We start from the raw sequence: 21,918 nt of genomic DNA, 5'->3' as shown, positions 1-21,918 counted from the left end.
AACCAGTGATGACGCCTCATCCCAAGGCAGCAGCAGGGGGAGTGCAGCTCTTGGAAATGGAGCCTGGGGGAAAAAAACCTCTCTCCAGCTCTCCCCCTCCTTCTCCAAATGCTGCAAGGACTCTTAGCTTGGAGTGTACAGCGGTGTTTGTGTACAGGAAGGGGTGGGGGGTGACTGGCCGGCCTCTGGCCGCTGTCCAAGTCCTGGTTTCTGCTCTCCTTGCTCCTCCTAACTGGCCGCCCTTGCAAATTCTCTATACTGGGGGGTGGTGTCTGCAGATGAGAAGCCCCCCTTGTTGTCCTCCTCCTCTCCTGGAGCCAGGGGGCTGCAGAGGGGAGGGGGCCGGCCAGCCAGCCAGGCAGTGGCCTGGTACATCCCTCCATCTGCCTGCCTGCCTGCTCCGGGGTCTGTTCTATAATAAGAGTCTTTGGCAGCTGTTTTGTGCCTTGGCTGCTTGCCAGCCTCCCGGCAGTTGCACTTGGAGAAAGCCTGTTGCCTCCATTTCCCACCGCGTCCGCTCCAGCTCCTTGCTTGTCCCACGGTGAGTACCCTTCCTCTCGCCCTCCTCCAAGCTCTACCAGGGGCACAACGGCCTGGCTAGGCTAGGTAGGTGCTGGCACCTCTGAACCACTAGGCTGGGAGAACTGCCTTCCTGCTCGGCTCCCCGGCACATAACGGGAAAGTCCGCTTGCCATCCGACTCTGGGGAGGCAGATTTGCCCCCTCAATGCCTCCTCTGCCCCAGATTTCTGCCCGCCGGGCCCAAGGTTTGGGCACTGCGCTCCCACGACACATTTTCCCTTCTGCTTCTCTTGTTTCCTTTCGCCTTGGAAACTTTCTTTGCTCTCCTCCAGGCCGTGAATGGAGGAGGCCAGAATTTCTTCAGGAACAAAGTAACTTTGTAAGAGTTTGGCGTTACAAGGCAAAGCTTGGCTTCCATTCTCCTCCTCCGACAATGCCAGGGCAACTCCCCTTCTTGTGCCCCCCACAAATTTCCGTTTGGATTCCCGAAATGTCAAACAGATGGATCCTATCCCTGCTTTAAAAACTGTCTGGAAGAAAGTCTCTTCCACAGTGCCCAGCAAGAGATTTGGGGTTTCTGTTGCCCAGTGCCAGGGCCACCCTGAACCCTCTCTCTGCCTTGGGTGCCTTTCTCCGCGTCTAGAGGTCAGACAGGACGGGTCCTCCTCAGCGGCCACCTTCTCTGGTGGCTGCCGGCCAGGACCAGGGGCTGCTGGGACGCTGGACGGCCGTGATGTGTGTGCCAGGCCATATTCACTCCTGCTGGCCAAGCTACTGCAGGTGTGGCCAGAGAAAGGCGGCTTCAGGTGTTTAGAATAGCCAGATCTCTAGGCCTCTGGCACCAAGGAAGCTGCCATTGAGTGGACCATTTATTCTGCCACCCTCTCTCCTTTCCACCCACCCTCTGCCGGTCTGATTTTGGAGACAGGACATGTATCTTGGGCAGCTGTCACCCTCCAGGCGTCGACAGAAGCTGGGTGCAAAGAGGGCTGTGATGTGACTTGCAGGATTAGGGATGCTTGACCTATCCAGGGCTGCACAAAAGCATGTGACTTTCCCCCAAGGATCCTGGGAACTTTAGTTTGTAAAAGAGGCTGGGAATTGGAGCTCTGTAAGGGGTGCATTGTGGGTTAAACCACAGAGCCCAGGGCTTGCCGATCAGAAGGTCAGTGGTTCGAATCCCCGCAATGGGGTGAGCTCCCATTGCTCGGTCCCTGCTCCTGCCAACCTAGCAGTTCGAAAGCACATCAAAGTGCAAGTACATAAATAGGTACTGCTCTGGCGGGAAGGTAAACGCCATTTCCGTGCGCTGCTTTAGTTCACCAGAAGCGGCTTAGTCATGCTGGCCACATGGCCCGGAAGCTGTACGCCAGCTCCCTCGGCCGATAAAGTGAGATGAGCGCCGCAACCCCAGAGTCGTCCGTGACTGGACCTAACAGTCAGGGGTCCCTTTACCTTTAAGGGGTGAAGTATAGTTCCAAGGATTCTTAGGAGGTCCAGAGGTTGGGCGACACGAGAACAGGGCCTTTTCAGTGGTGGCTGCCTGCTTGTGGAATGCTCTCTCCAGAAAAGTTCACCTGCTGCCATCATTACATATCTTTAGGCACCAGGCAAAACGAACCCTTTTTTGTCTTTGGCTTGGGATGTTATAATGTTATCAGGGCCATCTTTACCCGGGGGTGAAATGGGTTCCGGGCACCTGGGCGCTGAATTCTGGGGGGCGCCAGGTGCCCGCTGCTGAAGCCTCCTAAGCTCTTAACTATCTACCTGTTATAATTTTGATCAAGCTAGAAAAACAAAATACGTAGGTATTAACGAAATGTATACCTACTGTTTCACTAACTGACTTTTGATTTTGTGCGCTCATTTACCAAAGATGCGCCGGTGCTTGTCATTCACAACAGCGGCGCTTGTCATTCTCAATGGTGCCAGGCACGCGAAATTAACTAAATTTCGGGACGCTGGGTAGATCTTTGCACCCCAGCGGGGCATATGCTAAAGACGGCTCTGAATGTTGTTCATAAAAACAGAAAAGATTTTGCCTTTTAGATTTGTTAAGGCTGGTTTTAATGTACGCATGAAAAATTGTAAGTCGCTTGGAGCTGCCGTGGCAAAAAAGCGATGAAGAAATTTAATAAATATTAATAACAATTTATTGTGATGATGATGATGATGGAGTGGCAATGTGCTTTAAATGTGCTTTGAAGGCTTGGTGTGCACATAGCCCTGGATAGGTTAAGGTCGCCTGATCGAATGAGGCTCGTAAATATTAGAAAATTAATGGAGAGGGCTGTCTAAGTCTCCTAGCCATGACAGCTCTGCTCTGCTCCACAGTTGGAGGCAGCAATTCTTCTGAATACCAGTTGTGGGAAACTACGGTACATACAGTGGTACCTCGGGTTAAGAACTTATTTCGTTCTGGAGGTCCGTTCTTAACCTGAAACTGTTCTTAACCTGAAGCTCCACTTTAGCTAATGGGGCCTCCCGCTGCTGCCACACTGCTGGAGCACGATTTCTGTTCTCATCCTGAAGCAAAGTTCTTAACCCGAGGTAATATTTCTGGGTTAGTGGAGTCTGTAACCTGAAGTGTACGTAACCTCTGTATAAGTGCTGGAGATGCAAAGAGGTTGAAGGAACGCTCTTTCCTATGGGGTGGACTTGTAAAAGGGTAAGAGAGTATTGGGAAATGATCCATAATGAATTGAAAAAAAAATGTGTAAAAGTGCTTTCCAAAAAAACCCAGAGTCTGTTTTATTGGGGATAACTCAGACTGAAATTCCCAGGCGTCAAAAAAGGTTATTATGTATGCCACTCATATGGGTGGGGTATAAATAATAAATAATAAATATTATTATAAATATCATCATTATCATCATCATCACTACTGCAGCCCGTGGTTTGTTAGCCCCAAAATGGAAAACGAGCGAGGTACCAGCCAAAGAAGAGTGGCAACTTAAGCTGACAGAATATGCGCAGCTTGCAGACTTAACATATAGAATAAGAGAACAAAAAGAACATACCGTACGCTTAGAGAAGATTGGAAAATATTTATTGAATATATGGGAAATAACTGTGTACAGATGAAAACTGGCAGCATTGAGATAAATAAGTTATGATGGATGCAATCTTCTTCTTCTTTGGCGATCCCTCGTAGCCGAGTAAGATTGTCTTCCATAAACACGGTTTTAACAATGAGTCCGTAAGTGACTGTGGAGGCCAATTCTGGACCTACACATCCTTCCGCAGTGGGGACATTGGTTTCCGGGCAGGAGTTGATCATGTTGAAGGTTTGCCAAGCGTGCCTTCCTCTTAGCACGTTTCTCCCTTGCGTCCTGAGTTCAAGTGTCTTCAAAGCCCGTGACACCTTTGGCAAAGGCTGTTCTCCAACTGGAGCGCTCGCAGACTAGTGTTTCCCAGTTGTCGGTGTTTATACTACATTTCTAAAGATTTGCCTTGAGACAGTCTTTCAACCTCTTTTGTTGACCACCAGCATTATGCTTCCCATTTTTAAGTTCGGAATAGAGTAGTTGCTTTGGAAGGTAATGGTCCAGGAAGCGGGGATGGATGCAATAACGGAATATTGAATGGTATAGTTTCTGTAAAATATGCAGGGAGTTGTGATATGTAAAATGAACTGAGGAAAGAAAGGAAGGGAAGTCCTTGATATATTAAGGATGTAAAGACGAGTACTTTAAATTGTGAAACACTTGGCTAGTTACAGATAGGTAGCCGTGTTGGTCTGCCATAGTCAAAACAAAATAAAAAAATTCCTTCCAGTAGCACCTTAAAGACCAACTAAGTTAGTTCTTGGTATGAGCTTTCGTGTGCATGCACACTTCTTCAGATACACTTGGCTAGTCCCTGTGAGAACAAGATTCTAGCCAAGACAGGCTATTGGGCTAATCCAACAGAGCCTCTTTCTTATGTCTTTCTATTCACAACAACCCTCTTTCTACTCGGCCACTAGGAAAGCAGCTTCTTCTGCCATGTGGCAGGTCTTGGAGGGTGTCGGAAGGGTGTCCCGCTGTCCAGGGCATGATGCGCACCCCACACGAGTGCTCCGCTTGGCCGATTTCCCACACATGTCCCTGGGCCCCCAGGTCCTGTGTCACAAAGCGCTGGACTTTGGAGCGTAAAAAGTGCAATTCCCGGAAAGTCCACCTTGCCCCGCATTCCGAGCCCAGCCGCCGCCAGAAAGCTCACAAGAGGAGCAAAAGGCTTCTTCTCTCTTGCTATTTATTCCCAGCATCTGGTCACCAGTGGTAGAGATCCCCTGAATATGGAGGTTCGGCTTTGCTGTCCTGTCCTTGCTCTGAAAAGTTTTGGAGTATGAACCGTATCCAGACGACACGGTTACCAGTCCTTTCCAGATATTTTTTTTCCTTCCCCCCACTAAATTAGCATGTTTATTTGTCGGTTGGTAAGAAGTCTGTTACTTATGTAAGCAGCCAAACAAAATCAGAGCATGAATGATTCCTATGCAAAATCACTTGTGAGCAATAGCCTCTGCAGTGACCATTACACTTCTTAACCAAACATACAGAATATTGCCATATGAAAAAGTTACTACCTGAACTACATGCATTAAATATTGGGAGGAAAAAAGGTGTACATTTTTATTATAATTTACTTTAACAATCTAAGAGGTTTGCGGCCACCAGAGGTTCCAGTGCAATTTCAGGTGCAATTGGAAATTCAGGGATCTCTGTAGAGCTGTTAGTGTAGCGAACCTTGTAGGTGAAATACATGCATACTTTGGGAAGGATGTGGGGAAGGAATCTCTCTGAAATTCACTTCATTTGTTTCATTTTCGGCAAATTGTCCTGGACCACTCAACATAGCTTTTATTGTTCCCGATGTGAGTGCAGGCTCTCTTTTAACTATGAACTCATGGCCACCCGAGGATATCAATTTCACATACATAGCACCAGGGCCTTCACAGCCCCCATACGTCTTCTTTTCTCCATCCATCCCTTCTTATCAGATGGTTGGTTCTTTGCCCCTGGAGCCTTTGCAATAATATCTCTGCCCTGCCAACGCCTGAAAGATATTCGCCGATGAAATATACTCAGAGTTGAGAGTGGATTTCATGCTCTTTATTCAGCTCATAGTGGTGTGGAGGAATGAATGTTCCCCCAAAGTATCTGCTTTATATACATTATTTACACAATGGGCTGCACGTGATTGGCTAATTCCGGAATTCTCCTGTAGGCCAATCAGGTTGTGGATGCACTTCCACCTGGAGCTGGATTGGGTGGCTCCTGCAGACCAATCAGACTGCTGCATTGTTCTAGGACCAATCAGACTGCTGCATTCTGAATCCTATTGTTCTTGGACCAATCAGACTGCTGCATTTTGGATCCTATTCAACTCAGTACATAATAGCCAAGTAACTTCAACTCAGTACGTAATAGCCAAGTAACTGAAGAAATATCTGGAGGGTTCTGGCCGGGACAACCCCCCCCCCGGCCGAAACCCTCCAGATATTTCTTCAGAACATAGATTTAATGTGCACTGGGGTGCGTTCATGTGTGTGTCTCTCAGCCTCAACTACCTCACAGGGTTGTCGTGAAGATAAAATGGAAAAGGGAGCACCCCGTGACCATCTTCAGCTCCTTGGAGGGAAAGGTGGGATAAGAATGTAAAAAATCATAGAATTATACAATCGTAGAGTTGAAAGGGACCCGAGGGCCATCTAGTCCAACCCGCTGCAATGCAGGAATCTCAGCTGGATGCATTGCTAGGGGTTGGGCTAGATGACCCTTGGTGTTCCCTTCCCACCCTAAAATCGTGTGATTCTGTGATTATTGCTCTGGTCACTGACTTATGTACACCACCTTGAGCGAGAAAAGGGTGGGATAAAAATATGATAAATCAATAAGTAATAAACTCCTTTTTTTTTTAAAGGCCTTGGTGAAGACTTGACGTTTTCATCCCCCCAAAAGTTTTTGATTTGAGTTCCTACTGAAATGAGGCTGCAATTTAATGTTGCATTTTAATCTTATTTTTAAGTTGTATTTCAATCAATTGTTTTTGTATCTGGTGTCAGCTGCCCTGAGCCTGGTCTTGGCTGAGGAGGGCAGGGTATAAATAAATATTATTATTATTGTTGTTGTTGTTATTGTTATTATTAAAAATTATTTATGCTTTTCATTTTACAACAAACACAAAACATAAATTTGTTTTTTTAAAAAAAAAATATATATTTTATTAATTTTTCCATACAATCATACAACAGAATTAAAATTTCTGTTAAACTTCTCGATTTTTGACTTCCTTCGGCTTCTCTGCCAATCATTTGAAATTTTATTTCTTTAAATACACATTTCCAAATTTTGATATTGCCTTTATACCTACCCCCCCTCTTATATTTTGCTTTTTTACAATATTTCTTATTTTATTACAGAGCTTCTCTAAATGCCACTAACGTTATTTCGTTATCACTTATACATTCCTAGTATTCTGTTAATTTTCCCCAGTCCTCGATGAATTTTTGATCTCGTTGATATCTAATCTTCCCAGTCAGTTTATCAAGTTCTGCATAGTCCATCAGCTTCGTTCTCCATTCCTACAACGTTGGTAATTGTTCTTGTTTCCATTTCTGAGCCAGTAATATTCTTGCCGCTGTTACTGCATATTGGAAAATTTTATGGTCCCTTCTATTTATTTCATTGCCAACAATTCCTAAGAGAAAAGCCTCTGGTTTCTTAACAAATGTATATTTCAACATTTTTTTCAATTCATTGTATTTCATCTCCCAGAAGCTTTTCACTTTCTTACATTCCCACCACATATGAAAAAATGTACCATCTATTTCTTTACATTTCCAACACTTCTGACATGTTTTGTACATTTTTGCAAGTTTTACTCACAAAACATAATTTTGAATCCTTCCACATCATATTTCAACTCCCCTCCCCCCTTTTCTTTGGTTTCTCACACTGTTTTTTACTGTAATAAAATCCCTTGGCCCTGCAGATGCTGTCGCTGCTGTCCTTGCGGGTGAGCCTCCTGACCGGAAGAAGGGTCCTGGCTGCTGCTGGTGTCCGAGCAGCCCATGGGCATGGCGGGCATGGTATGTGATGCTCCTGCTGTCATCTCTTGCTCCCGTTGTCCTTTGGGGCGAGTGGTCCCCTTCTAACTGGGGCGGGGGGGGGGGATGGCTTGCGTTCTCTAGAGGCATCCTAACAGCTCTCCGCACCCAGAACAAACTTCAGTTCCTATGATTCCCTGGGGGAAGCCAAGACTGTTGAAAGTGGCGTCGTGTTGCTTTAGATGTACGGGGAAGATGTGGCCTGCTTTTTAAGGTGCAGGTAAGGATGTGGGTGGAGCTGTGGGTTACACCACAGAGCCTAGGACTTGCCGATCCCCGCGACGGGGCGAGCTCCCGTTGTTCGGTCCCTGCTCCTGCCCACTAGCAGTTTGAAAGCACAAAGTGCAAGAAGATAAATAGGTACCACTCCGGCAGGAAGGTAAACGGCGTTTCCGTGCGCTGCTCTGGTTTGCCAGAAGCGGCTTAGTCATGCTGGCCACATGACCTGGAAGCTGTACGCCGGCTCCCTCGGCCAATAAAGCGAAATGAGCGCCACAACCCCAGAGTCGGCCATGACTGGACCTAATGGTCAGCGGTCCCTTTACCTTAAGTGTGTTGCCCAGTCCTGGGTGTTGTTAGTAGGGATGCAGGTGGCGCTGTGGTCTAAACCACTGAGCCTCTTGGGCTTGCTGATCAGAAGGTTGGTGGTTTGAATCCCTGCGATGGAGCAAGCTCCCGTTGCTCTTTCTAGAATGTGGATCCTACCCAGGGCCGACCAGGGATATTTTGGCGGCTGAGGCAAACCACAAAACGACATCCCTTTTGATCCCCATAGGAGACAGCTGCATATTCCTGCATTGCATGGGGTTGAATGAGGGGGCTGGATCCCCAGGGACCTGCCCAAATCGTTCTGCCCGGACACTGAGGTCCAGCTCCAAGGGCCTTCTGGCGGTTCCCTCGCTGCGATCAGCCAAGTTACAGGGAACCAGGCAGAGGGCCTTCTCAGTAGTGGCACCTGCCCTGTGGAACGCCCTCCCACCAGATGTCAAAGAGAACAACAACTAGCAGACCTTTAGAAGACATCTGCAGGCAGCCCTGTTTAGGGAAGCTTTTAATGTTTGATGCATTACTGTATTTTAATATTTTGTTGGAAGCCGCCCAGAGTGGGTGGGGTATAAATAACAAATTATTATTATTATTATTATTATTATTATTATTATTATTATTATTCTAAGTTATGAACCTACTCAGACCCTGAGATCATCATCTGAGGCCGTTCTTTGTGTGCCTCCTCCATGAGAGGTCCAGAGGGTGGCAACATGATAGTGGTCCTTTTCGTTGGAGGTTTCTAAGCAGAGATTGGATGGTCATCGTCCATGGATGCTTCAGCTGAGATCCCTGCATGGGAGGGGGTTGCACTAGATGCCCTTGGGGGGTCTCTTCCAACTCTACAATTCTATGAAGAATTAAGAGTCCCAGCGTGACCCAGTTACAAAACCTTTGCAGTTTGTTGAACCCAGAAAAGGAGGCGGAAAAGAGGGAGTCAGCCTCAATTGATCTTCCCTCCTTACAACTTGCACTTGAGAGCTAATCGCTGTAATGGCGAAAACAGTAACATTGCATTGACACAGTATAATTAAGGAAGCAAACTACACTGGTAATAATATATTTGGAAGAACTTCAAAGACAACAGATAAAACACTGAAAATGCAGCAGCAAACCCCCCCCCCCAAAAAAAAACCTCCCCACAAGCAGCACATATAACTCACTAGCATTTTGCAAACAAAATTAGGGACGTGCTTTTGACACCCCAGTTTCCATAAAAAGGATCTCTGCTGAGCCCCCCCCCCCCAAATCATTACATATTGCGGAAGGCTGAACGTGTAGCTTCTGGCTCTTGTTATATTTATTTACTCAGCAGTAGTAAATGCTGATTTCAAACCCGAGGCGGTATGTTTGTTGAGTTAAAAATACACTAGAATACTAGTCATCCGACAATGGCTTATCAGTAGTTTGAATTGCAAGGTTCTGCAGGAATAATCAGATGCACAAATAGAGGCTGGGGGACGTCTGGTTTAGTGGTACAGGTGAAAAGGATCTAGAGATCTTAGTAGACCAAAAGCTTAACATGAGTCTACAGCGTGATGCAACAGCAAATAAAGTGAATGATATTCTAGGCTGCATCTACAGTGGTCAAGTGTCCAGATCAAGGGAAGTCATTTTGTTGTTTAGTCATGTCCGACTCTTCGTGACCCCCTGGACCAGAGCACGCCAGGCACTCCGGCCTCCCACTGCCTCCCTGAATTTTGTCAAATTCATATTGGTAGCTTCGATAACACTGTCCAACCATCTCGTCCTCTGTCGTCCCCTTCTCCTTGTGCCCTCTATCTTTCCCAACATCAGGGTCTTTTCCAGGGAGTCTTCTCTTCTCATGAGGTGGCAAAAGACTTGGGGCCTCAGCTTCCAGTGAGCACTCAGGGCTGATTTCCCTCAGAATGGATCGGTTTGATCTTCTTGCAGTCCATGGGACTCTCAAGAGTCTCCTCCAGCACCAGAATTCAAAAGCATCCATTCTTTGGCGATCAGCCTTCTTTATGGTCCAGCTGTCACTTCCATACAGCACTACTAGGAAAACCATAGCTTGAACTATACGGACCTTTGTTGGCAAGATGATGTCTCTGCTTTTTAAGATGCTGTCTAGGTTTGCCATTGCTTTTCTCCCAAGAAGCAGCCTTTTTTTAATAGCCCTACTCTATTCTACCTTGGTCAGACCACACTGTCTGGAATACTGGAATACTGTGTCCAGTTCTGGGCATCACAATCTAAGAAGGAGGTTGACAAGCTGGAAGGTGTGCAGAGGAGGGCAACCAAGAAGGTTTTGGCAACCAAGCCTTATGAGGAGCAGTTGAGCACAGAGCTATTCCCCTATAGATTGATCTCTACCACAGACAGGCTAAGCGTCACCCATCAGATGGCCTGTGATATGGACAGAATTCTCCTACAGGGAATGTAGAATCCCCTCTGAGCAGTTTAACTCCAGGCTCAGAAGAATACAAGGCTTAAAAGCAATCCTGTTTTGAGCCTGCTGTCGCCGTAGGGATTGTGTTTTGATGACGTCTACGATGCTGTTTTTACTGCTGTTTATTTCACGGTAATATTTGGCTTGCTTGGGTTTCTACAAGCCTCCCTGAGTTTCATTTTATCAGAGAAAATGGTTACCTTGACCGTGGGATGTGCTCCTCGGAGATGATGGTGCAAAACATCTGGAGGGATGGTTTGGCACAAGGGAAAAGGGCAAAACACCTCTCTCTCTCTCTCTCTCTCTCTCTCTCTCTCACACACACACACACACACACACACACACACCACGTGGCTCAAAGTTGCATAAAACCCAGTTCAATCCTCAGACAGAGTCAGCTGCAGAGGGGCTGGTGGTCCCTAGCTTGGCCATGTTGCCTGCTTTACAAGCCTCTAATTTGAAGGGGCGTCAAGAACAGGGGCATACGAAGTGGGGGTGGGGGGGCGGTCCACCCCGGGTGCCACTCTGGGGGGGTTGGCAAGATGGCCCCTGCCTCCCCCCAGCTGTAGAGCAGCCGAGGGTGCACACAGTCTGTATGGGCGCCGCTTGCACGGGCGTCCGTATGGGCTGCTTCTTGCACAGTGACCGTACAGGATGCCGCACATGTGCAATCCATACAGGATGCTGCACATGCACACATCATAGAGGATGCTGCTTGTGCAACAGCCCGTACAGTCGCTGTGCAAGTGGCAGCTCATACGGAGTGCTCATGTGCCGCATTGCGTACGGAGTGCGCATGCGCGGCAGCCCATACGGTCATTGCACATATGCACTCCGTACGGGATGCCACACATGCACAGTCTGTACAGACGTCATGCGTGCATCACTGGGCGGTTCGCCCCACTCCAGGTGCCGGAGAGGGTTCCTCCGCCACTGGTCAAGAGTACAGATCCTCTATTTCAGAAGCTCCCACAGACCACTTGAAAGTGTCTGAGGGTCTTGATTTTTCTGCTCGTTGTAGCAATCATAATGTGCCAGGCTAGATGCAGCAGGCTTTTCAGTCGTAATCTTTATTGCTTCTTTTATTTCTTACATATATATTGCACACTGCTGTATTGCAATTTGCGTTCCACAGAATTAAAATTGCAGTATAAAAAAAAAAATACATAAGAAATGGAGCTGTAAAAACACAATATAAATCAATTGGGTTCTTTGTTTATTTTGTTTCAGAAACTTTATACACCGACCGATTGGTTTTATAAAAACAACAACAACAACCCTCAAATCAGTTTACAAATGCATAACGCAGGAAAAAATTACAACCATACAAAAGTTAAAATACTAAAACAGATTAAAATTGCCTCAGCTTCCTAATATCTGGCTTGGCTTATCTAAGCAAGTATGTGGCCCTTGTGGTCTCTTCCAACTCTATGATTCTATGATTCTATGTTGTTTGAAGCTCTCCCCTATGTGAAAGCAATGCCCAATACAATTGCGGTTTCAAGATAAAGACCCCTGAGAAGGGGGACCTGCAGGGCTCTTACAGGGGTTGCCTACCCAGAGTTTGCAGCACTTGAACAGCTGACTGGGCAGGTTGATGAGTCACCTGGTCCCAGCCTCCCCTGCTATTAGCTGAGTTTCCTGCATTGCAGGGGGTTGGACTAGATGATCCCTGGGACCCATCCATCTCTACAATTTTGTGATTCTATGGTGAGACATATTGTACTATTTAAATGATAGGCAGTGCACAAATTAAAAGTGAAATGAAATGAAAAACATTTTAAATTTTTAGTATTTTTAAAAATTCAGTGGTGCCAATATAATTAGTGTAAAAAATGGTATAGGTAAAGGACCCCTGGATGGTTAAGTCCAGTCAAAGGCGACTCTGGGGTTGCAGCTCTCATCTCGCTTTCAGGCCAAGGGAGCCAGCGTTTGTCCACAGAAAGCTTTCTGGGTCGTGTGGCCAGCATGACTAAACAGCTTCTGGTGCAATGAGACACCGTGACGGAAACCAGAGCACACGGAAATGCCATTTACCTTCCCGCTACAGGGGTACCTTTCAAACTGCTAGGTTGGCAGGAGCTGGGACAGAGCAACGGGAGCTCACTCCGTCACGGGGTTTTGAACCGCCGACCTTCTGATCAGCAAGCCCAAGAGGCTCAGCGGTTTAGACCACAGCATCACCTGCATCCCTATAATTAGTGTATGCAATTTTAATGCAAAAGTGACAACTTTTTAGCTTGGAGGGGATGGATGTATAAGTGGCCACCCTCATGGCTGGTGTGGGGATGTGCCCTAGCCATGCTCAGGTTCTGCTCTGCTGTTCCTCTTTCTCCCTAGTTGCGGCCCAAGAAGATCTCTCGGTGCCTATGTATTATGACAAGCGCAGCTACCCGCTCCCGGACATCCCCTTCTGCAAGGAGCTGGACACTTCGCAGAAGGCCCTCAAGGAGAAAGAGAAAGGATCCTGGAAGCAGCTGAGCAACGAGGAGAAAGTGGCCCGTACGTAGCAACAGACTGGCCCATCCAGGGATGACCTGCTGGGCTGGAGGAACCAAGACGATGTTTTGTGGGCAGCCTCTGTAGGGTCAAGCCACACTAGACAGACAAGATAAGGCTGCACCCTAAGTTGCCAGCTTTTGGGGATGTGGGAGTAATTTAACTCCCATTTAAAGCTGAATCACATTTTCTGCCATAAAGGGAAATACGGCCACCTTCAGAAATTCACACTTGCCTGAATTTTGCAATGCAACACTTACCTGAATTTTGCAATGCAATTCTCCAAAGGTATTGCTCTGCTTTCCTTTGGACCACTTCAGCAAGGCCAAGAGGGGTTGGTCTTGTGGTTTGGGCAGCCCAGGACCTTCAGACCTCAGGGAGGTCACTCCATTGTTGCTTATGCAGCGGTTTGACTTCACCCTCAGAGGCACACTCCATTGTCTCTCGAGACAGATGGGTGCCCCCTATATTCTCCAGCCATGCCACATGTATAAAAGTGCATCCATAAGGGGGAAAGTGAGCGCATTAATGAAAGTTAACATACAAAAAATGCATCTTATCTGGAGCAATTGCTCACAAAAATATGCGAGTGAGCAAAAATTGCAAACAAAAATTTGGAGAGCATGTGCTCCAAAGTGCTGAAGAATTTTCATCAGTGTGAAAGGAGAGCTTTGAAGCCAGTGAGAATAAGTTTTCTCACCCTGAGATATTACTCAGAGCCAATCAGAGGGAAAGGAGGTGAGTCGGCCACTGAGGATGGGCTCCTGGGGTTACTCTAGAGAAGGTTTGCAGGAAGGACACCAAGGAGTTGTTGTTCTGTCTGCTCCAAAGCTAAGCATTTAGGAACACTGAAAAGACAAGGCAATTCATTTTCTAGAAAATGGAGGACAAGTTCTATTATGTATAAATGTAACTTCAGGGAAAACACACCTTAAGGCGCTCCAAAATATCAGAGCACTCCAAATCATTTGCAGAAAACAGCAAATCTAGCTGGAAGGCATCACTTAGACATCTGATTCAATTCTTGCACTGCATCTCTTAATTCTTATTTCCTCGGGTACCTCGGGTTACAAACTTAATTCGTTCCGGAGGTCTGTTCTTAACCTGAAACTGATCTTAACCTGAGGCACACTTTCACTAATGGGGCCTCCCGCTGCTGCGGTGCCACCGGTGCACAATTTCCATTCTCATCCTGGGACAAAGTTTGTAACCCGAGGTACTACTTCCAGGTTAGCAGAGTTTGTAACCCGAAGTGTTCTGTAACCTGAGGGGTTTGTAACCCAAGGTACCACCGTATTGTATAATGGTAGGATTGTTACATCATCTTAGAAGGGGGCATGGCTGTGATGTTCACGAAGGGGACCCTGCACTTCTGAATTTTCTGTTCCGCTCCTGCCTGGAGCTGCCATCTTTGGCTGCCCATCACACCTGCATGGGAGAGAGGGAACAGCCGGGGCACCCCTGCCAATCATCTGGAGGGACAGGCAAGTGACGGCACAGAGAGCCTGAGCAGGGGAGGCGGGTGGCATGGATCCTGACCCTGCTGCGCTTGCCTTGCAGTGTACCGGCTCAAGTTTCACCAGAGCTATGCAGAGATGAACAGGCCCTCTAGCGAGTGGAAGACGGTCCTTGGAGGAATTTTCTTCTTCATCGGCTTCACGGGATTGATTGTCTGGTGGCAACGGGTCCATGGTATGGAAGTGGGAAGAGGAGGAAGAAGAGGAGGAGGAGGGGGTGGCTGTGGTGTGGATGAGAATCCCAGTGGTGTTTACAGAGCTCCCACCCTTTCCTGGGCATCTGTGAGTCTTCCAAGGCAGGCAGAAATACAACCGGTGCTGCCTCCTCCAACAGCCACATTGCTGGGCCAGATGGTGGCTTCACCTGTGGAATTTTGCTCCTACGCACAACTGCTGAAAGCACAGAGCCTCACCTGTGCTGGGGGAAGTACTTTGAATTCAAGGGGGGGGGGGTTGTTTCCAAAGCCACCATATACTGAGCCAAATCATGGGCTCATCTATCCAAGAGGGCTGGAAGCCACTCTCACAGGGAAGGGTCATAGTTTGAGCATCTGCCTTGCAGGCCAAAGGTCCCAGGTTTAACCCCCAACATCTCTGGATAGGGCTGCGAACGCCCCTGCCTGAAATGCTGCCGAGCTGCTGCCAGCCAGAGTAGACAGCACTGAGCACTGGAACAATGGCAGGCTCAGTATAAGCTAGCTGGCTGTGTTCCTGTGTAAAAATAGCCTAACTCGGAAGGTGCTGGACTCTTTGTTGTTGTTGTTGAGTCGTTTAGTCGTGTTGGACTCTCTGTGACCCCCTGGACCAGAGCACGCCAGGCACTCCTGTCTTCCACTGCCTCCTGCAGTTTGGTCAAACTCATGCTGGTAGCTTCCAGAACACTGTCCCACCATCTCGTCCTCTGTCGTCCCCTTCTCCTTGTGCCCTCCATCTTTCACAACATCAGGGTCTTTTCCAGGGAGTCTTCTCTTCTCATGAGGTGGCCAAAGTCTTGGAGCCTCAGCTTCAGGATCTGTCCTTCCAGTGAGCACTCAGGGCTGATTTCCTTCAGAATGGAGAGGTTTGATCTTTTTGCGGTCCATGGGACTCTCAAGAGTCTCCTCCAGCACCAGAATTCAAAAGCATCAATTCTTCAACGATCAGCTTCTTTATGGTCCAGATCTCACTTCCATACATTACTACTGGGAAAACCATAGCTTTGACTATACAGACCAACAGTGTCCTTCAGCTCTCTATATTGGACAAACAGGCCAGACCTTACGCTAAAGAATAAACGGACATAAATCGGACATCAGGAATCACAAGACAGAGAAACCAGTAGGAGAACACTTCAATCTCCCAGGACATTCTATACAAGATCTCAAAGTAGCTGTTTTACTACAAAGGAATTTCAGAAATAGACTGGAAAGAGAAGCTGCTGAATTGCAACTTATCACCAAACTTAAAACCATGGAGACACCTGGTCTGAACAAAGACCTTGGATTCTTATCTCATTATACATGACAAAGCCATTTTTCACCTTCTCACCCCTTGCTTTTTCCTGTAAGACCTATTGCAGTCGTTAAGAGTCGTCAACAGGCTCATCACAGCTATCTGCCAATCACCCATTCCCACCACCCTTCTGAGTAATACCCCTCCCCACCTTCTCACTATATAGAAGGGTCTGGAAACTTCTGTTTCAGTGTATCTGAAGAAGTGTGCATGCACATGAAAGCTCATACCAAGAACTAACTTAGTTGGTCTTTAAGGTGCTACTGGAAGGAATTTTTTTTGTTTTGACTATGGCAGACCAACACGGCTACCTATCTGTATACAGACCTTTGTTGGCAAGGTGATGTCTCTGCTTTTTAAGATGCTGCCTAGGTTTGTCATTGCTTTTCTCCCAAGAAGCAGCCTTTTTTAATTTCGTGACTGCTGTCACCATCTGCAGTGATCATGGAGCCCAAGAAAGTAAAATCTCTCACTGCCTCCATTTCATCCCCTTCTGTTTGCCAGGAGGTGATGGGCCCAGTGGCCATGATCTAAAGAGATTCTAAATAAGAGTTTGGATGGCTGCCTGCCAATAAGTCCTGTGAATCTAGCATTGCAGGGGGTTAGACTAGGGACTTGGGGGTCCCTTCCAATTCTACCATCTTTGATTCTGGGATGCTACTCTGCCTGGCAGAAATTCTCCACCCCAGAGGGCTTTCCCCACGTGAGATGCCAGGGATTGAACCATGGACCTTTGGCATGCAATGCATCATCTTTACTGCTGAGCTACATGGCCCCTCCCCAAATTGAAGCCCAAGGTAGACATCTAACTTGGAGCAGCACCTATGCAGATTCCCCTCCCAGACAAAGATTCCTTGTACAGGACCTCTTTCGTCCTTTGTGTCTGAACCAGACTGGATTTATCTGTCTCGGTAGGTGAGGCATCGGTGGAAATCCAGCCAATTTGGCTGCTTGAATCCTTCCCCCCCCCCTTTCTTCTTTTTACCATTATTGGTGGATGATTTTTCCAGGCTGCCTCAATGCTTCCCCCTTCGTTTCATCTGGGTCTTGCTCCCACTGCCCGGCTGCAGACGTAGGCTGCGCTAAGACATAATGGCTTGGGAAAAGAGGTCTTGAGGCAGGCAGCCTTCGCTCCTAGTTCACGCTGCTCGTGATTCTGTAAATGCCATTTCCCCACTCAGGCCAAATCTACACATGAAGCAGAATGAGGTCAGAATTAGGTGGGTCAATTAGACTGGGCTGCTTCAGATTGCTAGCGGAGGATAATACATCTGAACGCTCATGGGTGTTGAACCAAGCAGAAATGCAGCATACCAGGAAAAGAAAACCAGTAGAAAACCAGCATATCAGAGGAACCCGTCTTGATGTGCTGGATTTCCAAGTGCAGGCAGATTACGATTATTTTACATTTATAACGGAGCATTCGAAAACAGGGTTCCAACCTCTGCAGCTTGAAGTGGAGCAGTGCATCTGGCCAAGGCAAGACTCATGGCTTCATTCTGCTCTATTGAACATTCAGCCTCCACCGACTTAAATATAAGTGTGTCAGAGAGTGGGTGGATGCGTAAATTAAAAAGCCTCAAGCTTTCCTTTCTACGGATAATCCGAGCTGCCCTCTTCTGAACCATTCCCAGCTCTGCACAATCCTTTGAGAGACGGGACAACCAGAGCTCTCCTCCTTGCATGGAATTTCTAGAAGCAAATGCACCATAAATGTAGCCTGGAAGTGGGGAGTTGTGATTTCTTAAGAACGTAAGAAGAGGGTCTGGTGAAACTTCTTCCAATGTTCAGCTTCACTACTGACTCCGACAGGCCTGAGCATTTAGAAGATCGCTTTGCCCCCATGTTAGGCACTGCGCTGGTCCCGTGGGTTACCCGAGATGCGAGGTCCAAGTCCGGTCCGGGGTCAAAGGTGCAATGTGGAGACAGTCCATAGTAGCTGAATCAGGGTGCAGGGCAGGGAGTCAGGTGAAGTCAGGAACAGGCATGCAAGCCGGGAGCCAGGGCGGGTCAGGAGCTCAGGCAGGAAAGCAGGACAGGGTTCATGCAGGAACTAGCAACCAACAATGTTGCTCCCACAACTTGGGACTGGGGCTGGCTGGCTTTTATCTGCCCCGAGGCATAGGGTGGCCCTGATCCTCTGATGACTCACCTCTCCTGGCCTGGAGGCGAGCACTCCTCCTGCGGGAACTTAGTTCCCTCTGCCTCTCTGCCCTGAGCCTCTGCAGCTCAGGAGAGGCTGGAGGGTTACTGGACCCAGAGGCAACCTCAGCTTCCCCTGACGGGGCTGAGAGTGGAGCACCTGCAGGCAATGGGTCCTCCATCGCCTCAGGAGCCAGAGCAGACTCAGCTGGTGCCTGCACCTGAGGATCCAGCACAGGTGAGGACCCTTCAGGCTCAAGCCCCAGCCCCAGCTCAGCTGGTTCTGGAGGCGGGGAGTCCTGTGCAGGCTGGGATCCCTCAGGTTCAGCATCCGAGTCTGAATCCCAGGCCATCGCAGGCACAAAAGCAAACAACTTGAAAGGTGCCTGCTTCAAGCCTTGTACCCACGGCTGGGAAATGACCTGCCTAAATCAGCCCTGAAAAAGCTTTTCGGTTTCTGCAGCGTTCCTGCTGCTGGAAGACGCTTTCCAGCAGAGGGAGCACATGATTCTCCAAGCTGCGCACCCCAGCCATTCCCCAGGCCAGGCCTCTCTGCCCACAGCTGATGTTCCTGGACCATTGGGGAGTAAACAACCCACAGCCAGCCATGTCAGCCCTGCGCTCCTGGAAATCAGGGTGGGGAGGAACAAAGGGGCCGCTGTTTTCCTCGCACTGGTCTGATGCCCATGGAGCTGTTTTCCTGGATTTGCAATAACAGCCCATCTGCCAAGTGAGGGGTGTGGAATGGCGGGGGGTGGCGGGCTCGGAAAGGAGGAGAAAGGCCAGTTCTGTTGCCTGCCTTTGCAGCAACAGCAGCTCTGGGGCTGGTCCCCTTCACGGGGCTCGCCTGGTGCGTAAAAAACCCGCAGGGATGATGTGGCCCAGTTTGTGTGCACAGCCCAGCGGCGAAGGACGAGGAAATGAGCGCGCCCACTTTCTCACTCTGCATGCTGTGCTGGAGGTTGCAGAAGAAAACTTCACCCCGGCAGAATTCAGTTTGCTTGGATGCAGAATTGCATTTTATTTTTTTTAAGTGCACCTGGAAAGCTAAGGGATGAATCACTTCCCACGGATTCTCACAGGGCAGGCAAAACGAAAAAAAGAGGATGTTGCAGAGCTGGAGAAGGGCAATGGATGGAGCAGTTCCTCTGTAGGAACGTAAGAGGAGTTGCTGGACCAGGCCAGTGGCCCACCTAGTTCAGCATCCTGTTCTCAGAGTGGCCAACCAGATTCTTGTAGGCACAAGAGCATCTCTTCCCTCCTCTGGGTCCCAGGAGGGAACCTGCTTTTTAGTTCAGAGAAAAGGCAAGTGAAAGGGGTCATGATAGGTAAAAGTAAAGGGACCCCTGACCATTAGGTCCAGTCGTGGCCGACTCTGGGGTTGCGGCGCTCATCTCTTTACTGGCCGAGGGAGCCGGCGTGCAGCTTCCAGGTCATGTGGCCAGCATGACTAAGCCACTTCTGGCGAAACAGAGCAGCGCACGGAAACGCCGTTTCCCTTCCCGCCGGAGTGGTACCTATTTATCTACTCGCACTTTGAGGTGCTTTCGAACTGCTAGGTTGGCAGCAGCAGGGACCTAGCGACGGGAGCTCACCCCATCGTGGGGATTCGAACCGCCGACCTTCTGATTGGCAAGTCCTAGGCTCAGTGGTTTAACCCACAGCGCCACCCAGAGAAAGGTTTTTTCCTCCCTCTCTGATAACTCTAGAACTCGGGGACATTCCACGGAGCTGAATGCTGGAAGGTGGTGCTGATAGCGCCTATGTTGCAGGTTCGATCCCCATATGCGACAGCGGCATATTCCTGCATTGCAGGGGTCAGACTAGATGATCCCGGGGTTTGTTCTTATTCTATTCTTCTAGGATTCTGCGGGACAGATAAAAGAAAGGACTTCACGCAGCGCAGTTAAAACTCTGATAGTGACGGCCAAGTTGGATGGCTTTGAAAGAGGATTAGATAAATTCATGGAGGAGAGAGCTACTAACCATGACAGCTATGCACTTCCGTTATTGGAAGATGCAGGCCTCTTGCTGGGAGTCAGAAGTGAGGAGGCGGGTGTGATATTCGAGTCCTTCCCACAGGCATCTCCTGAGCTGCTTTGCAAAAGATGTTGCTGCACTAGGTGGGCCTTTGACCAGATCCAGCTGAAGGGCTCTGTTTGTGTTGAAAGAAATCTTAGCAGACATGCATTTTGCTCCATTAGCCAGTTGATTAAACCTGAACACTTGTCCTGCAAAGCACAAATACTAACAGAATTGTAGAGTTGGAAGGGACTCCACGAGCCATCTAGTCTACCCCCTGCAAGAATCCCTGACAGATGGCTATCTTCTTTTAAAACCTCAGATGAAATGGCTTTGCTTTTTGTTAAGGTGTGGCTGGGTCTTAAGAGGATTTGTCTTAAAACAGGCTGAGATGGCATCCACGAGCTGCAGGTTTTAGAGGTACTTACAGGATACTTACCAATTAAAGCTTCCATCCTACACATCCTTAACCCTTGAACTCTCTGGGACTGACATCTGAGCAGGGATGTGGTCAAGGCTGTAGCCCAACCAGGAACTTTGCTGTGCTCTATTCTGCATTCCCAAGACAGGGTGTGTGTGTGTTTGTGTGTGTGTGTTTGGGCCCCCGTCCACTTTTTGGTCTTGCATATGGAGTAACAACCATACACCAGGGGTGGGAACCTATACCAGCAGTTCTCAACCTGTGGGTCCCCAGATGTTGTTGGACTACAACTCCCATCATCCCTGAGCTCCGGCCTTGCTAGCTAGGGGTGATGGGAGTTGTAGTTCAGCAAAATCTGGGGACCCACAGGTTGGGAAAGGCTGCTATAGACCCTCCAGATGTTCCTGGACTACATGTCCCATCATCCCTCACTGTTGGCCATGCTGGCTGGGTCTGATGGGAGTTGGAGTCCAGCCATATCTGGAGGGCCACAGCTTCCAGTCACCGCCACCCCCTGTCCACCCCCCAAGTGAACAAACTATTTATTGTCTTTCTACCCCTTGACCACCCTGGAGCAGGGTTTGGGAGGCATCAAGGGTCTCCTAATCAGTGTGGGAGAACCTTCCCTGTGACCCGCTCATTATCTTTCTGTTGCCCTCCTCACTCGGCCTTCCCCCGTTGCCTTGACAGTCTTCCCCCCGAAGCCGCACACCTTGACCGACGAGTGGAAGGCCAAGCAAATCAAGCGCATGCTGGACATGCGCATCAACCCTGTGGACGGCTTCTCCTCCAAGTGGGACTACGACAAGAACGAGTGGAAGAAGTAGAGCGCAGAGGCGGAAGTCGGGGAGAGGCAGCTGCGGATCCTGCACGTTCAAGGCAGAATTGACCGCCCCGAGGGTGGCAGCTGGGGCGGCGCCTCCCACACTGCCCATGCCACACCACCTCCCCTTGGCCAGAGCCTTCCCAAATCCACCCATTGTGCCTTTGCCTTCCTGTAGCTGCAGGAGGTCGGGCATGTTCACCAGCCGTCTCTGTTCCACTGCAGAGAGACCTGGCCCAGCCTCTGCCAACCTGGTGCCCTCTGGCTGTTCTAGACTACAGCCCCCGGCAGCCCTTGCCAGCACAGCCGAGGTCACCAGGTGAGCCGAGACTGGATTGGACCCAAGCCTCTTTGCGTGGCCTTTCCAGCGGCTCCTCTTAAGCAGCCTTGCTCTTTTCCTCCATGCAATAAAACACTACGTTGTACATCA

The 21,918-nt window shown here is 48.7% G+C and overlaps 1 protein-coding gene and 1 pseudogene across 3 annotated transcripts; one reads left to right on the top strand and one right to left on the bottom strand.

Annotated features, from left to right (window-relative positions):
- The first annotated feature begins 199 nt into the window (after positions 1–199).
- COX4I2 (cytochrome c oxidase subunit 4I2) lies at positions 200–21,918 on the top strand. Of its 2 annotated transcripts, none has more exons than XM_083744789.1 (5): positions 200–541; positions 7,500–7,596; positions 12,914–13,075; positions 14,633–14,764; positions 21,356–21,918. In XM_083744789.1, exons 2-5 carry the CDS (start codon positions 7,500–7,502, stop codon positions 21,490–21,492), a joined length of 528 nt encoding a protein of 175 aa, XP_083600915.1. In that variant the 5' UTR covers positions 200–541; the 3' UTR covers positions 21,493–21,918. The 2 variants fall into 2 exon arrangements, 1 of the variants encoding a protein (XP_083600915.1); XR_014565668.1 differs by lacking the exon at positions 21,356–21,918 and adding an exon at positions 16,406–19,324 and having other exon boundaries at positions 440–541; positions 14,633–15,806.
- LOC310847209 (elongin-C pseudogene) lies at positions 5,088–5,573 on the bottom strand (annotated as a pseudogene). Its single transcript has one exon. The product of its transcript is annotated as an elongin-C pseudogene (transcript).

Source organism: Podarcis gaigeae (assembly GCF_964106915.1).
Source record: "Podarcis gaigeae genome assembly, chromosome: 6".
NCBI classification, from domain to species: domain Eukaryota; kingdom Metazoa; phylum Chordata; class Lepidosauria; order Squamata; family Lacertidae; genus Podarcis; species Podarcis gaigeae.
This window is presented reverse-complemented; position numbering and strand designations above follow the sequence as displayed.